The sequence below is a fragment of the Chelonus insularis genome, unplaced genomic scaffold (genome assembly GCF_013357705.1).
Source record: "Chelonus insularis isolate UGA/USDA-ARS -01 unplaced genomic scaffold, ASM1335770v1 contig_397_pilon, whole genome shotgun sequence".
Lineage (NCBI taxonomy): Eukaryota > Metazoa > Arthropoda > Insecta > Hymenoptera > Braconidae > Chelonus > Chelonus insularis.
In genome coordinates, this window is record NW_023276552.1 from 1,580,720 (window position 1) to 1,595,857 (window position 15,138).

The 15,138-nt window shown below is 30.2% G+C and overlaps 7 protein-coding genes across 11 annotated transcripts in view; 3 read left to right on the forward strand and 4 right to left on the reverse strand.

Moving 5' to 3' along the window:
• The window catches only part of LOC118067775 (atrial natriuretic peptide receptor 1-like), a 53,756-nt gene extending 49,192 nt beyond the window's left edge, over window positions 1-4,564 (reverse strand). Inside the window, exons 1-5 of one of the 2 annotated variants that reach the window (XM_035084710.1) lie at window positions 4,340-4,564; window positions 4,122-4,263; window positions 3,679-3,849; window positions 3,410-3,584; window positions 3,081-3,289 (exon numbers count right to left, since the gene is read on the reverse strand). In XM_035084710.1, the coding sequence (XP_034940601.1) occupies window positions 3,081-3,289; window positions 3,410-3,584; window positions 3,679-3,849; window positions 4,122-4,179 (613 nt within the window). In that variant the 5' untranslated portion in view covers window positions 4,180-4,263; window positions 4,340-4,564. Of the gene's footprint in view, window positions 1-3,080; window positions 3,290-3,409; window positions 3,585-3,678; window positions 3,850-3,961 lie in introns of both variants that reach the window. The other variant, XM_035084709.1, reaches the window with a different exon arrangement.
• A 414-nt stretch (window positions 4,565-4,978) lies between these two features.
• On the forward strand, window positions 4,979-6,965 carry LOC118067768 (DNA-directed primase/polymerase protein-like). The gene is made up of 3 exons (XM_035084697.1): window positions 4,979-5,555; window positions 5,641-6,431; window positions 6,505-6,965. Exons 1-3 carry the CDS (start codon window positions 5,199-5,201, stop codon window positions 6,719-6,721), a joined length of 1,365 nt encoding a protein of 454 aa, XP_034940588.1. The 5' UTR covers window positions 4,979-5,198; the 3' UTR covers window positions 6,722-6,965.
• LOC118067767 (stAR-related lipid transfer protein 7, mitochondrial-like) lies at window positions 6,936-9,496 on the reverse strand. Of its 4 annotated transcripts, none has more exons than XM_035084695.1 (7): window positions 9,447-9,496; window positions 8,881-9,032; window positions 8,643-8,797; window positions 8,279-8,544; window positions 8,077-8,204; window positions 7,868-8,007; window positions 6,936-7,789 (listed from the first exon to the last, which is right to left on the reverse strand). In XM_035084695.1, the coding sequence occupies exons 1-7, from the start codon at window positions 9,468-9,470 to the stop codon at window positions 7,464-7,466; spliced, it is 1,191 nt and encodes a 396-aa protein (XP_034940586.1). In that variant the 5' UTR covers window positions 9,471-9,496; the 3' UTR covers window positions 6,936-7,463. The 4 variants fall into 4 exon arrangements, with proteins under 4 accessions (XP_034940586.1, XP_034940587.1, XP_034940585.1 ...); XM_035084696.1 differs by having other exon boundaries at window positions 9,421-9,488; XM_035084694.1 differs by lacking the exon at window positions 9,447-9,496 and having other exon boundaries at window positions 8,279-8,538; window positions 8,881-9,414.
• A 129-nt stretch (window positions 9,497-9,625) lies between these two features.
• Window positions 9,626-10,547, forward strand: amrt (amaretto). The gene is made up of 3 exons (XM_035084690.1): window positions 9,626-9,878; window positions 9,965-10,052; window positions 10,129-10,547. The coding sequence occupies exons 1-3, from the start codon at window positions 9,742-9,744 to the stop codon at window positions 10,456-10,458; spliced, it is 555 nt and encodes a 184-aa protein (XP_034940581.1). The 5' UTR covers window positions 9,626-9,741; the 3' UTR covers window positions 10,459-10,547.
• A 1-nt stretch (window position 10,548) lies between these two features.
• Window positions 10,549-12,246, reverse strand: eIF2Bbeta (eukaryotic translation initiation factor 2B subunit beta). The gene is made up of 6 exons (XM_035084689.1): window positions 12,030-12,246; window positions 11,825-11,911; window positions 11,445-11,726; window positions 11,217-11,373; window positions 10,756-11,150; window positions 10,549-10,671 (listed from the first exon to the last, which is right to left on the reverse strand). Exons 1-6 carry the CDS (start codon window positions 12,095-12,097, stop codon window positions 10,599-10,601), a joined length of 1,062 nt encoding a protein of 353 aa, XP_034940580.1. The 5' UTR covers window positions 12,098-12,246; the 3' UTR covers window positions 10,549-10,598.
• A 17-nt stretch (window positions 12,247-12,263) lies between these two features.
• On the forward strand, window positions 12,264-13,202 carry LOC118067765 (protein PBDC1). Its single transcript, XM_035084691.1, has 4 exons — window positions 12,264-12,380; window positions 12,503-12,568; window positions 12,643-12,702; window positions 12,771-13,202. Exons 1-4 carry the CDS (start codon window positions 12,360-12,362, stop codon window positions 13,131-13,133), a joined length of 510 nt encoding a protein of 169 aa, XP_034940582.1. The 5' UTR covers window positions 12,264-12,359; the 3' UTR covers window positions 13,134-13,202.
• Hlc (putative ATP-dependent RNA helicase DDX56) lies at window positions 13,136-15,085 on the reverse strand. The gene is made up of 2 exons (XM_035084688.1): window positions 14,847-15,085; window positions 13,136-14,785 (listed from the first exon to the last, which is right to left on the reverse strand). The coding sequence occupies exons 1-2, from the start codon at window positions 14,937-14,939 to the stop codon at window positions 13,214-13,216; spliced, it is 1,665 nt and encodes a 554-aa protein (XP_034940579.1). The 5' UTR covers window positions 14,940-15,085; the 3' UTR covers window positions 13,136-13,213.
• Between the last annotated feature and the right edge of the window lie 53 nt (window positions 15,086-15,138).

The following is a 15,138-nucleotide window of genomic DNA, read 5'->3' on the forward strand; positions in this document are numbered from 1 at the left end:
AATCCAATGAAATTGAAATGAATAATTAGCAAATTTTGTAATAATTATTCATCCTTTCCCGCTTTTTCTTATCACTACATCATCTCTACTGGGGGAAGATATACACCCTCTACGACCACCACCTTTCACACAAGCACTATTGCGACTTCGACGCCAGCCAAAACGAGGTGCACGTCGTGTTAGAATCAAAGAGAGGGAGAAAATCGCGCACGCGCTCATATTCTCTCTTCTTTCTTTATTATCATTTGTTCCTGCTTGCTCTTTATCTAAAACCTATGAACCAGACTCACTTTAACAAAGATATATCAACCCTCTTGCCACCAGACTAAGTCCACCCGGTGCCTATACGGTCATTCACACGTGCTTTCCTTCATTCACCTTTCGAATATGGTACCAAGAACATTAGATGCCTTTCTATATGGTTGTAAAAAAGCTCTTAAACTTTTGTTTTCTATCACTTTTCAACTCTATCTACACATTTGGGAAAGTGTAAATTTTTTTAGAATAGTACTGGAATAACTAGATCTTGATTTCAACCTAGAATTAAAAAAAAACATCAATAATTAAATAAACGGAACTGTAATTCCTAGTTTGTTAGTTTATTTTAAGATTCATTAAATATTAACATTCATCGGCTGACACAAATGGTATTGAAACCTGATGGAATAAAACTTACATCAGAAATACCAGTGAAATAGGAATTAAAACAGCAAGTGATCTAAAATAGCAGCACTTAAAATAGTAAATTATGATTAATATTAATAAATAAATTCGTTAAATTTTTTAGATGCTATTAAAAAACAATGAAATTTGAGCTCATAAAGTTGAATAGAGTTTCAGATAATACTTCTAGAGAAAAGTACTCCACTAATCTATTTAAAGATGAAACTGTTATAAGAATTAATTTTTTAAAATTAAATTAACTTAATCGACCAGCGTTTCATGAACATATTTCTAACAAAAAATTGATGTTTAAAATATATCAACGTTTATGAAGATCAGTAATATAATAAAACCTGTGTCTTGACGGCTAAGAATCATCTAATTATGAAGAGAAACCGGGACAGAAGCTCAATTAATATTCCATGGCGTGAATATATCAAGGTAATCATTCCAAGTCTAAGAAATAAAAAGCACATAATAAAGTAGAATAGTTTTAGAGCTCAAATTAATTGGACTTTATTCGAATCCCCAAGATAAATTAAGTACGACATCTTTCTCAAGTTTATATTATTGTGCAGATCATATGGGAGACATTCTAGTGCTTTCCCTAGATGATAACATAAAAGCTCATATACTCATATGTTTAAAATTGTATACCAAGTAGCATTCTACTTATCTAAATAGAATACAAGAACGAGATTTCTTAATGGATTCAAGATACTGGATACAGAGACATACAATAAGAATGAAACTCTTACATGTAGATTCACTACTAATTTTATTTTTGATTAAACGATGTCGAAAAAAAAAAATATCAATGAAAACCATCAAGTTTATTTTAATGACGTCAATAATTTCTCAACTTTCCTAGCTTTCTTTGCCTACACAAGTTTTTTCTTTATTCCCATGATCAAGAATTTTTTATAAAAAAAAAAAAAATTCACAGTGAGAGATTAAATAAACGAGAATCTGCGGAGATAGAGTTTAAAGCTTGAAAGGAGCTCTCAAATCCACTTTCACTAGATGTAAACTCAGTTTTTTTCTTATCTTGTTATCAAACTTCAAATCATATGTCATTAATATCTTTTGATGTAAAGAAAGTGAAGAAAAGGGCATATTTTTGAGTTATTCAAAAAGAAATATAGATAAAAATAAAAATAAGGCAAAAATATTTAGCTTGAAATAAACATCTGAATGATAAAAGATGAGAATGATAAGAAGTGATAACGAGTTTAATAAAAGTCTGTTATTTATCGATTCGTATTAAATGTAATATATACGTAATACTTATAACACGTCAGTAAACGAAACACTTTTAACCAGTATTGAATTTCGGACTTCTGATATACTCAGCAAAAGCATACATTTGGAGGAAACCCCTCATTATGCGAAAGAGGGTAGTCGCTCGTGAGGATTAGGGATTGCAACTAATTAGGAAAGTAAACTACATGATGAAAATACGGGTATTAACTTTCGCCTCATAATAATTAAGTGGTTCCTTTGGTCAAACGAAATTCAAATATCGAATTACCTATTATCATTATTTTCATTATGTTTTTAATACAAAATATTGATTAATATTTTTCTTTTCGTTCCTATCAAAAATGATGGTAAATAACTAAATAAATTCTTTCAAATCAAAGTAAACAAATTTGTCTATAAATAGATATCAAATGATTGCAATGTACTTATCTAAATCGCTTATCGATTTAAAATATTCTCAAATATCTGATTAAAATAACTTGAGGATAATTATAAGATGAAAACTTAAAATACTCTATTAAAAATTGATTATCTAATGAAATGTATTAATTAATTTCTGAATCAATTTTTTAAGAGAATATTTTTATATGAAATATATTTAATTTAGTTAAAGTTTGTTGTTGGTTCAATAATTAAATATAAATAATAGTCATGATGAAAGTTTCAGTAACAATCAACCTTGACTTAATTAAGTTAATGATTCATTCTCTATCTTTCCCTCAAGAATGTGCAAACTGTACTATCACCTTCAAAGTATGGCATTTTGTAGAAGCTCATTGATAATGTTGTCGATTAATGTAAAAGTTAATACTGTCCAATTATAAATATGAAACCGTTTGTTGTTGATAACCAACTAAACCATGACCTTCGTTCTTCTTCAAACATCCCTTATTGCGGCATAAACTTTCAATCTTTGCTAATATTATACCTCGTTCATTAAACCATAATGAAGCAATTCATCAGAATTGTCATCGATAAAAAAAATGTGTTATACATTAGTTTTTCTGATAAACCTTTCATCTTTATCATGTGTTCATTTCGCAAAAAAAATTTTCATTGATTGGAAAGGAAATCAAAGAACCGTATTAAATTATTCATGGGCAGTAATGATAAATTATTCAAAGTATTAATGTGATAATGATTCATTCACTCACTACTGTAGGAGTTTCCCACGTTGGTTTCCAATAATTCACGATAATCTTCTCGAGCCTTGGTTTCAACATCAAAACTATCAAAAGTTATGTCCTGACGTTTTTTGATAAATTGAACCATTGACTTCATCATTAACTGACACGTATGTTTCCCAGCAAGTTGTCTTTGACCATTTGGATCATAAACCAAATGAATTTTTGTCCAGTTATAGCTATCAAATAAAAAATATTAATTAATGAAAGTCCATTAAATAAATTACCTATGAATAAATTTGAACAAAAGATGTTGATAATTGATTTAGAAGAAAAAGTTAAATATATAAAATTATTACCGATCCATAACGGATAAAAAGACTCTGCTAATATCTCTAAAAGCCAGACTGCCAATTCTCGTAGTCATAAAGTATTCATCAGAGCATACAGTCTTCTTCTCAGTAAAATCAAAAGTAAATCCACCAGTTGTAATTAGTGGTGCATTAAGAAACTTCGCCACTCTTCCAACATTGGCTAATAAAAAATCAAAAAGTCAACTATTTTCTATTTCTAATTAATTACTGCGAAAAATACCACTCAACAATTTATTTTATTTCAATAAGCTCACCTACGCAATAATCGCACGCCGGTCCTAAAAATAAATGAACACACTCTGCATAACTATCTATAGCCGCTATTTGGGCATAAGTAGCATCACAATGATCATCTTGAGGAAGAAATTTAAGTTCTAACCAACTCGGAAGGATTTTCATAGCTCTCACTTGATAAACTGCCAAATCTATATATAAAAAAAAATAAAGCATTTTTTCGTCATTGAGTTATTGCTAACTAGTTTTTATGTTTTTTTTAAAAATTGATAAAACCTAAAAAAAATTCAACAGCAGTTTTACCTAAGACGGGAAGAACCTTTGGCAGAGAAATATCGAATATCGTTTCTGCAGGAAGTAAAACAGCTGCTCTTAACTCACAGGATACAAAACCCCACCGGTTTTTGCCACAAAGTGCTTCGCAGTCTCTAGGTAACTTTGTTTCTCGGCAACTTGAGCTCACCATCATTGGATCCATCAGTATAATCATTATCCATGTCACAGTCAATTGCAAGACACATCTTGAACCCATGGATTAATTATTTTCATACACTTTGTTGTCTTTTCACTTTAATTGTTCATTCATGTTTTCAAATAATTCAATACTGGAAGTAAACATCTGTAGTTGAATAATTAAGTACTTTCGTAAATATTGATAAAAACATTCTGAGTAATTGTTACCATTCTTTTTTTTACAAGAATCGTCTTATCGTCAGACAAGTCACGCATCAACTGGCCATACCTTCGATGAACATCCACGCGCATGCAGGTATTAGATATCGTTGAATCTATATCGAATCGATCTTGATATCATATCAGAAAATTAGTCTCCGCACTCCGAGTCATTTGTCGTCATCAAATACCTTAGTATTTTGGCTTTGTAGGAGGAAAAATAAAAATTTTTTGTGTACATTCTATCAAATAACCTAGTTATGATTAAATACAATAATTCATAAGTGCAATTATATTTCAAGAATTGTTTTCTTCTACAATAATCCGACTTAATCATTCTGAATTATTTTATAACTCGGATTATGTTCTAGAATACTTTTCTTACGTTACAATTAGACGCCATTTTAAATATTGGCATTGCTAATTCAAATCAACAAACGTTTAAAATTTCTCGGAAATGTTAATGCGCAGATGCAAAATTGGGAACTAGCGCCACCTAGGATTAAAGGATTAAGCTTTTTTCTAACCAACAAATGAAAATTGTATTCTTTTGTGCAACTATCATTGATAAGAATCAAATCTATAATATCATCTAAAAATAACAAAACCCCCTCTTTAAATTTATACAGTAATTTAGATCAATAACCTTCATGAACGTACCTGTTTGAACTTGTCGAACCCAACTGTCAGTTTCTGGCGGGATTCGATGGAGTACTGAAGTGTTGTTAATGTATAAATGATATTTTCTCGAGCAGTTCTTTAAAAAACACGGTTATTTATTAGATCATACTCTAGAGGAGAACTCTCATGGTCTGTTAAAAAAACCAAAAAAATTCTAAAAAACGTAAAAAAAAATAAACTAATCAACATGTCACAAATGAAACTACGTCTTCCTCCAGTACCAGTGACCAAGTTCTACTGTAATAATGGTGAAGTGCAAAAACAAATAGAAGCTATTCAAAGACGTCGTAAAAGTTTATATTTAATGGATCATATTCAGCGAATGCCACAACGATTACTGGGCCCAACTCAAAGCTGGAGTGAACATTATAAACAAGTAGAAGCTCTAGAATATGCTCATTCACACAGCACTCCAACAGATACTCTTTGTACATTTGTTTATGAACATCCAGACCATGGTCACAGAAAATTTATAGTTGCTCATCCAGAAGTTTATTGGTGGTACTTTCGGCAAGAACCTCCAGAAAGACGATGTGCATATGAGGTAAGAATGCTATTTTTAATCATTTAAAATAAACAATAAAATATACTTCTATTTATCAATAATTAATATTGAAATAAAATCGTAGGTTATTCCAGAAGGTTATCCATGTTCACTATATCTCGATCTAGAGTTTCAGACTGACTTAAATCCATGTAAAGATGGACCACATATGACTCAAACTCTAATAAAAATTATTCTTGGATATTTTAAAAAACATTGGAGTATTTCTTGCGATGAAAAAAATGTCATCAACCTGGATTCAACAACTCGAGTAAAATTCAGCAGGCATATAATATTCCGTTTCAAGAATATAGCTTTCAAGAATAACATTCATGCTGGACGATTTATCAAAAGTATTTGTGCGGAAATAGATGAGTATTTAGCAACTAATGGTGCTGCATTTGACAGTGTTTTGAGTTATTTCAATCGGAGAGATTTAGAAGAATTGTATATAGAAACTGGAAAGAGAAAAAAAATTTTTATTGACACTGGTGTGTATACAAGGAATAGACATTTCAGGATTTATCAAGCTACCAAGTTAGGAAAAATGTCCCACTTGATTGTTGCTCCTGAATGTAAATACGTACCTACTGAAGAAAGTCATGATAAAGAGCTGAGAATATTCTTAGATTCTCTAGTATCCTACTATCCAGAAACTGAAAAAAAATTACTTCTAGAATTAGGTGAAGATGCAATACCAGATATTTGTAAAACTTCACCAACCCGATCTCATTACTTTGGAGCACGTGAAATACCAACATCGCCTTATCCAGCTATTGATAAATTCATAGCAAATCTTGTCAATCCGGGTACTATCAGAGTTACTAAACACTTTAACGAAACCAAAACAATCATCTACGAAATTATTGGCAACAGGTAATATATTTAATTTATAACTTTGAACTCACAAAAAATGTATAAATCTTAACTCAGTAATTTTCTTTTGTAGATTCTGCGCGAATGTTGGTAGAGCTCATAAAAGCAATCACATTTTCTACGTTGTAGATTTACAGGAAAAATGTGCTTATCAAAAATGTCATGACCAAGAAGATTGTGCTAACTTTAAATCTAATCCAATACCTTTACCCCCTGAAATATGTTTCTTATTAGACGAAGAAGATGATGACATGTTTCTAAATCTACCCGATTTTGACGATTCTATTTAAATAATTTCCAAAGAATATTTGTAATTAATCTTGTAATTACTTCAGCTTAGATATCTTCATACGATTGTATATAAGAAGAATATATTGATTATTGTAAAAATTGATATTCTCTGTGAGAAACGAAATTTGCATGAAGAAAAATTTGTAATGTTTTGATAAACATTTTCTACAATTATTGTTACGATTGACAACTAAGTATGATATTTATCAAAGGTTTAATTAAACAATATAGTTTATTATCATACATTCATTGATATTCATTGATTTGCCCTATTACCTCAACATCTTACACTCTCAACTCTATTACTTTATTAGACTATACTTAAATAATTATGTACACAATTGATAGAAACATAAATACAATTGAAACATTGCAGTTTAGTTAAAATTAAAATTTACAATCAATCAAAACTTCAGCTTCAGAAGTTTTGAACTCATTCAACGACTCATATTCATGATATTCATCTAATCCCGTTACTTTGTCTTCAAAAGTAGCGATAAAAATTAAATTTCACAGACAATTGATTGCGACTGGATCATTATAAATGATGTATAAAATACAGATATAGAATATAAAATAACATGATTTCACAATCGAATTTTGCACGAGGAATAGATTTCAAATTTTTTTTTTCTAACCATATCGCAATAATGGTTGCACATTTGTCTGATATTTCTATCATTCTCTTCAGCTGTTTTCGCCGCCTACATATAAATCAGGCGCCGAAAATACATCTAATTATCAGGCAAACAATTTTGTTAAAAAATAATACCTAAAAAAGCCAGGTTGATCCAAAGCAGTCTGTTCAGAACTTAATTCTATATCACTTTCTAATTCCTGTTCACTATCTTCTTCACTATCTAAAATCGTTTCTGTTGATGTGCTATCACCATTATCCATTTCATTGATTTCTATTCCTGAATCATCATTTCCTGAAGGTGTATCAATATTCTTACCTTCAAACGTCTCTTCAGATTCATATATTGGATCTGATGAATCTTGTAACTGAATATAAGTTTTATATTCTTTTGCAGCTTGTCTCATTCGGCACAAAAAATCTGGCAGTCCTAGTTTCGAATAATCATAAAGAATTAATAAAAAAAAAAATTTACGTGAAACTTTTGTCATTTTTATTTCATTCTCACCACTTGCAGCAACCCATGTAGTCACAGCTGTTGGAATATTAACTCCAGGATCTTCAAAATACGTCAATACAAATTGAATACCTGGTTTATTAAAATCTTCTGAAGCTTTTATTACTGTATAAGACCAATATGACGTTACCCTAATATTCAAAATGGTTCAATTAATTTTTTTCCAACATCACTTGTAACTATTGAATGAATTATTATACCTATATGTATCTGGTCTATTTGGAGCATTAGGGTGATTGGTATTCTTATTAGCAATAACCACTATTCCATTGTCCCTATCTGCAATCCACTTTCGTTTGTACACATAATCACGATTGGAGAATAGCCTCTAAAAAAGATGTTTTTTTAGTAAACATGATTTCTGCAATCACTAAGAAATTATTTGAGAAAAATAAATCATACCGGCCATATCATTTCCCAATAAATAACATCATTATGATAATCTTTGGCAGAAGCACATTTAGGGTCAGTGTCAATTATCTCAAGTTCTCTAGCAGTTGGATCCCAAACTTTCCTATAGTCTATATCCACTTGAACTTGGAGAAATTCTTCAGCAGAAACATCAGCGTATGTACCAAAAACTTTGTAAGCATACAATCCAGTTTCTTTATCTTCCTTTCTCCATATTAACATATCTTGACGTTCGATAAATGGTTTCCATTCTGTTTCTATGCAATAATTTACCGATTGATTAGACTCAATAATGTTATTGGACAATAAATTATTGTTATTGCTAAGATAAGCCATGATTAATGAAACAATTTACCATCACTTACAACTGCAACGTTTGGTTTAGAACCGTGGCACGTGCAGTATTCAACATTAGGTTGTTTATGATCAATAATTAATCGTAAACTGCAATCTTTACAAACGACAGTAGAGCGGCATAGCTCTTGAGTCTTTTCAATCTCTTTGGCGTAGCTAGAAAAAATATTTTTAGTAAATGAAGGGTAATAATAGAAGTAAATAGGCTAGGAGTAAATAATAGATCTAAAATAAAATACCCGTAAAGTTCTTCGTCTGCTATTCTTTCTTCATCCCAATTGAACATGGTAACTCCAACAGCACTGATAAAAAATTCTCTGGTATATAATGTCTTTGTTAAACGTCTTCTCCATGATCTCATAAATTTCTTGAATGCAATATCATCCAAGATCTTTGCATATAATTGAAAAAATTGTAAACTACGGCGTACACGTTGTGCAGCAATAAATTCAAATTGTCTCGTACATGCTTTGGCAACTTGTAAACTCTGTTCACTGAACCATATACTTATTTTACGACCGTAACCTTTATATTTACCGTAAAATCTACTATTTTTTGTTAACCAGGTTTTGTGAATTGATGAGTGAGGTACTTGGTGATTAAATAATCGAACTAAATGAGGTAAATTAGATGAATACATCTTCTCCAACAATGAAATGTAGTAACCAACAAAAAAAAGGTGTTTCTAATTATTTTAATTACATCACAATTGTTAATGCATTTTGAAGAAAAATATGATTTATGACAATAAAATTAATAATATTTTTAAAAACTTTTACTTGCAAATTAATTAAAAACCATCAACCTCGTGCGTTTTTAACTCAGACATGAGGATGTAAAAAGCGCAAGTCCAGGATGACACTTCACCTACTAATTCTCATGTGAACTAGAAATCACGAGATTAAATTATCTTGAGTAGATAAAATGGATAACTAAAACATCGGTGGTGGTATACAGCATTCCTTGGAATTCGTGAATGGAATTCTTATCATAACATAACCTGTAGATTGAATTATTTATAAATATTTTTACCTATCATCCACATCTATAATTTATTAATTAAAAATAGAATATTTTAAAACAATGTTTGTAATAAAAAAATGAAAAGAATATTAGTGTATTTAACAATTAGCAGTCTTCTACTTTCTTCTGAATCATTAATTTTGACTGCATCTAATAAGACCAACGAACAACAGGAATATCGTCCAGAAGGTCCATTAGTTAAATGCAAATTTCTGTAAGCTTCTTTTATTTAAATAATTATTTATTAATAAATAAATCAAATTTACAAGCAAAAAAACTTGAATTGTAATATTATTTCAGGCCAATTGATTTTATTGAATGTGAAGAGCCTTTTGATCACAAAGGAAATAAAACCGCTAAAGATGAAGCTGGATTTGGATGTGTTAAAGTAATAATTGTTAAAAAAAACAAATTCAATTACTAAATAAATAAATATATACTGATTATAATTTTCGAACTTTCAGTTTGGTGGTGCTCGATATGAAGACGTAGAGAAAGCTAAAGTCACCTGCATCGTTTTGCCAGATATCGAGTGTTATGGTCCTAGAACATTTTTCCGTGATGGTGTACCTTGTATTAAATATAGCGGGCATTACTTTACATTAACGTTATTGTACAGTATATTATTAGGATTTTTGGGTATGGACCGATTTTGTCTTGGACAAACAGGCACTGCCGTAGGGAAATTATTAACTTTAGGAGGTCTAGGAGTTTGGTGGATTGTTGATATTATTCTACTTGTAACAAATTCTTTACAACCAGAAGATGGTAGTAATTGGAATCCATATGTTTAGTATTAAATGAAAACTCAATGTGATCTTTCTTAACTTTATGGATTAAAAAAATTTTTTAATTCTTAAAAATAAACAAATTTTACAAGTCTGATAAATTACAATTTTCTTTTTGTCAATTTCATAAATTCCTGGATGTTTTATTACAATTCATAATCATCCGGATGATAAAGTTCAGTCAGGAATCGATAAATATAAGAAGGTGCATTGCCGCCACTGAAAATGTAAAATATTTATTTTTAATTTAATTATTTTATTTATGATTCTTAGAAAAATTCTTTTAACTAAAAGATGACTTACGTATTTGTAATAAATAAATCAACTAATTCAGGAGGCACATAATCAAAAACAGGATTATGAGTTTGAATTCTCTCCAAAAGAGCTGCGTTGGCACCATCAATAACTCCTTGAACGGGTGCAATGTGTTTATTAAAAGCATTCTGTTCATAAGAACAGAGATATAAGGGTGAGAGTTTATATGGAGGCAATAAAACCATCACCGGAACGGAATAATGTTCAGCAGCCTGCGCAACTGTTCTAGATCCAGTAAGAGCTCTTAATCCTCCATTTGCCATCACAGTATGGGTACCAATTATTACTTTATTTACTCGAGACATCATAGCAAAAATAGCAACATCTGATATTAAAGTTGTTTTTATTTTATGTTTTGCTAGATTTGATGCCATCTCATGTCCCTTAAAATAGTTTTGTTGAAATATCTTTCAATAATAATAAAATAACAAAAATAAAAATCAAAGTACCCCTAAAAATGGACCTCCTTCAGCTACAATTACTTCGAATGTTCTCGTTTCTGCAGCCTTCTTGAAAAATTCTTCAACCATTTTAGATCTCCCAAGTGTCATGATAATTTCATTTGAGTGAATATGTTCTGATGCTTGTTGTGTAATGTTTTCCGAGCTAGAAATAAATTAATCTCTGGTTATTAAGAGTATAAATCTACTTAATAGCTTACGTAATAAGAAAATTACCATGTTTCTAATTCAACTTCAAACTCATCGATATGCTCAATTAAAGCTTCTTTTAAAGAAGGTACAGAGAGATTAAAGTCAATATCTTGGTCCTTCCCAGAAGTAATAATTTTATGAAGTGACTCTTGAGCATCTACATCTTCAGGTTTATTTTTCAATTCTGATGTATACTCTTCTCTAATTATTTGAAGTATTCTTCTAACCATATTACCAATTGATGCCTCTAGAGGAATGGCGTTGACAATATATTTCCCATTTAATACTATCAATTCCATAAGTTGTCTTAGAAAGTAAAAAAAATTAATTATCAATTAGGTATACATTTATGAGTCATTTTAAAATTTCTATCTTATTAATTATCAATTAAATCTATCATTTACTTTGCCGTATCCCATTCTGTTGTACTAATTATTTCTTTCAGTATTCGAATCGTTGCCACGACAATATTATAAGTACCCGTGAGCTTCCTACAATAAAAATAATATGAAAAAAATGTAAAGAGTTTAATGTATAAAAAAAATTTTAATTAATTCAATTTTATATAATATTTAGGTTATTTTTAGGTTATAAAAATTTTTTACTTACCCATAATGTATGTCTTTGACTAACTTTAAAGCACTCTGATGAATATTATTTGCACTCTCCTCACCCATAACTGTTATATACTTTATCAGCTATTTTTCAAAATAAACATTCGTTGAAAATGTTTAAATAGAATTTTATTTCTAACTATTAAAAGAAAGTTTTCCATGCATTTGAAAACAAATGTAAACTTCACTGACGTTCTAAAAACATGTATTTCATCAGACCTGGTAGGTGCTACCCCCTATATTGTAAAACATGCACTTTCATTGTCATCCACGTGCATGAAACTTACTCCAAAAATTGTAAATATTATTCTCACTAGTTATTATAATGGATCCACTTGGCAAAATAGTAAGTCTTCTAACAAATAATTATATTAATCATCATGCAGATGATTGAGATTATAATAAAATTCTTATCATGGAATATTTTTTTGATCAAATAATTAAGTATTATTTTATCATTTTTCATAGACAGGTGATCAATTGATAGCAGGGTCCAGTCTTTTATCAAGACCGGCAGAAGAATTTGAAAATGACGTGAGTACATTTGACTATAATTAGATCCTTATCAGTCATTAAACAGTTCAATAGAACCAATTTGATTTATTTAGCAAACTATCGAAGCATTGTGGGCAATGAAAGCTGGCGAGCATGCTGAAATTTATTTCAATGTAAGTATTAAATATACAGAATAACAGCTAATGTATTATACATAACTAAATTAATTAATATTCAACAGATTTTATGTTCAGTGGATCCTAGAATTTTAAAAATTTCTCCCCATGACGATCAAATATATAAAGCATTTAGAGAACAATTTCCTAATTTATCAGTAGCAATAATAAATGAAGATGAAATGAAATCACCGGAAGGAAAGAGTCAATGGCGACCTTTTTGTGAGCACTTCAAAAACATTGTAGAAAACTACAGCATGGGAACTTTACTCCGAATAGATTGTACAGGAGATTATTCTGAAGCCAACAGTATGCTGACAACAAGAATTCAATTTCTAGCCATAGAAATAGCTAGAAATCGAGAAGGATATAATGATGGTATTAGAGATAAGTTTAGCACTAGAAACAAATCAACAAATTCACAGTAATTAATTTTTCTATCTTAATTTGTATTTTTTATACTTAAAAATATAAAAATTAACACATTCATTCTCTAATAATAATCTATTTATTTTTTCTTTTTGTTTGGTATACTAAGACTAATTAAAGGATTAGAGGCTCTGGCGTCATGTTTGGATTTAGTAGCAGTAGCACCAGATGTTGAAATTTCACGATTGAATTTTCTTTTTCTTTTCCCAAGACCTATTAATCTTTTCAATGATGGTGGGACAATATAGTCAGGAACATCTCTTAGATGTGGTTGAATTTTGACAGTGTGTAATGCTTTATCCTGTCTTAGAGATTGCAAATCTCTTGGGTTATCTTCAAAGTAGCTCTTCAGTTTATTGCAGTTCAATACTTCTTGTTTAATTTCTTTTAATCTCGCTTCTCTGACTGCAATCCTTGTTACTGCTTTCCAAGCATCTCTAGCTCGATACCTGAACCCTTCTACTTCTTCCAACTTAAACTGGTAAGTTTTAAATAAGTGTTCACGACCATAACTATCTTTTAATTGATTTTCCACTTCGTCTAACAATGGTCTTTCTCTGACAGAAACAAAACTCAGAGCAGTTCCTTGATTTTTTCCTCTTGCAGTTCTTCCAACTCGATGAATATAAGAATTAACATCTAATGGAAAATCAAAATTAATAACATTTGATACATACTGAAAATCAATTCCACGGGCAACTCCAGATTCCTTATCTTTCTTGCGTTTAGTCTTCTTGTCTTTAATTAAATGAGGCTCTTCCAAAGCTTTTTCATCAGATGCAATTATAATATCGTAAGTTCCAACATTAAATTGCGTAACTGCTCGACATCTTGATGATGCTGGTAATTCCGAATTTAATACACAAGTAGGAATTCCAAATTGTTCTAAAAATAATTTCAATTTATAACACCTATCCACAGTATTGACAAATATTATACTCTTCCCTCGAATAAGATGTAATTTTAAAAGTGCGTATAAAATAGCGGCTTTATTATTCTCTTCGGCAGCTAGACTGTAATGAGCTAATTGTGATGGAGGAGCTAGTGGAGGTTCTTCAAGTTTTAAAACGGCAGGATTATGAAGCACTAATTTCTTTAATGATAGAACATCTTCAGAAAGAGTTGCTGATGCTAAAGCTGCTTGATAAACAGTTGGAAGATATCCTAAAACCGCTTTCACGTCTTCTTCATAACCAAATGAAAACATTAAATCAGCTTCATCGATGATTAGAGTCTCTAAACTTTTTTTCAGTTTAATATTTCCTGCTTTTAAATGCTGTAAGACACGACTTGGAGTACCAATGACAATATCTGGCTTTTCAGCTAACAAAGGCTTCTGTGTGTTCAAATCAGCTTGAGGACTGACGTCAACACTTCTGACTTCTCTAGAACATTTAATTGTTAAATCAATAAAAACCTGATAAATTTGTTTGCATAATTCTTTGCTTGGAGCCAAGATAAGAGCTTTAGTTTCTTGATGACTTTGTTGGGATTTAGTAGAGAGAATTTTTTGAATCAGTGGAATAGCGAAAGCTGCTGTTTTTCCTGATCCTGTTCGTGCTCTTATTAATACATCTTTGCCTTCAATTAGTAATGGAATTGTTGATTCTTGTATGACAGTAGGTTCTATCCATCCAAGCTTCGCTATTGCCTACAGAAATGGTAAACAAATTATTCTTGTATTAGTTACATAAAAATAATTACAAACTTACCTTTAAAATTCTATCATCCAATCCAAATTCGTGAAAATGTTTTATTTTGTCTTGTTCAATGTTTTCTCCTTCAATTTCAATATCTGAATCCATGATAATTAACACGTGTTTATATTATCATCAACTGGCTTCTGTCTGAAACACTGTAAAACATAACCTGAATGAAGAGGTTATGTTGCATGAACGTGATCGAGTGCATTGTGGGAAATCTATAGTATCTTCGACTCAATAAACATCTATACCACATTCATACTAATTTGAAATAATTTTTTATAAATTTCTTTTTTTTTTT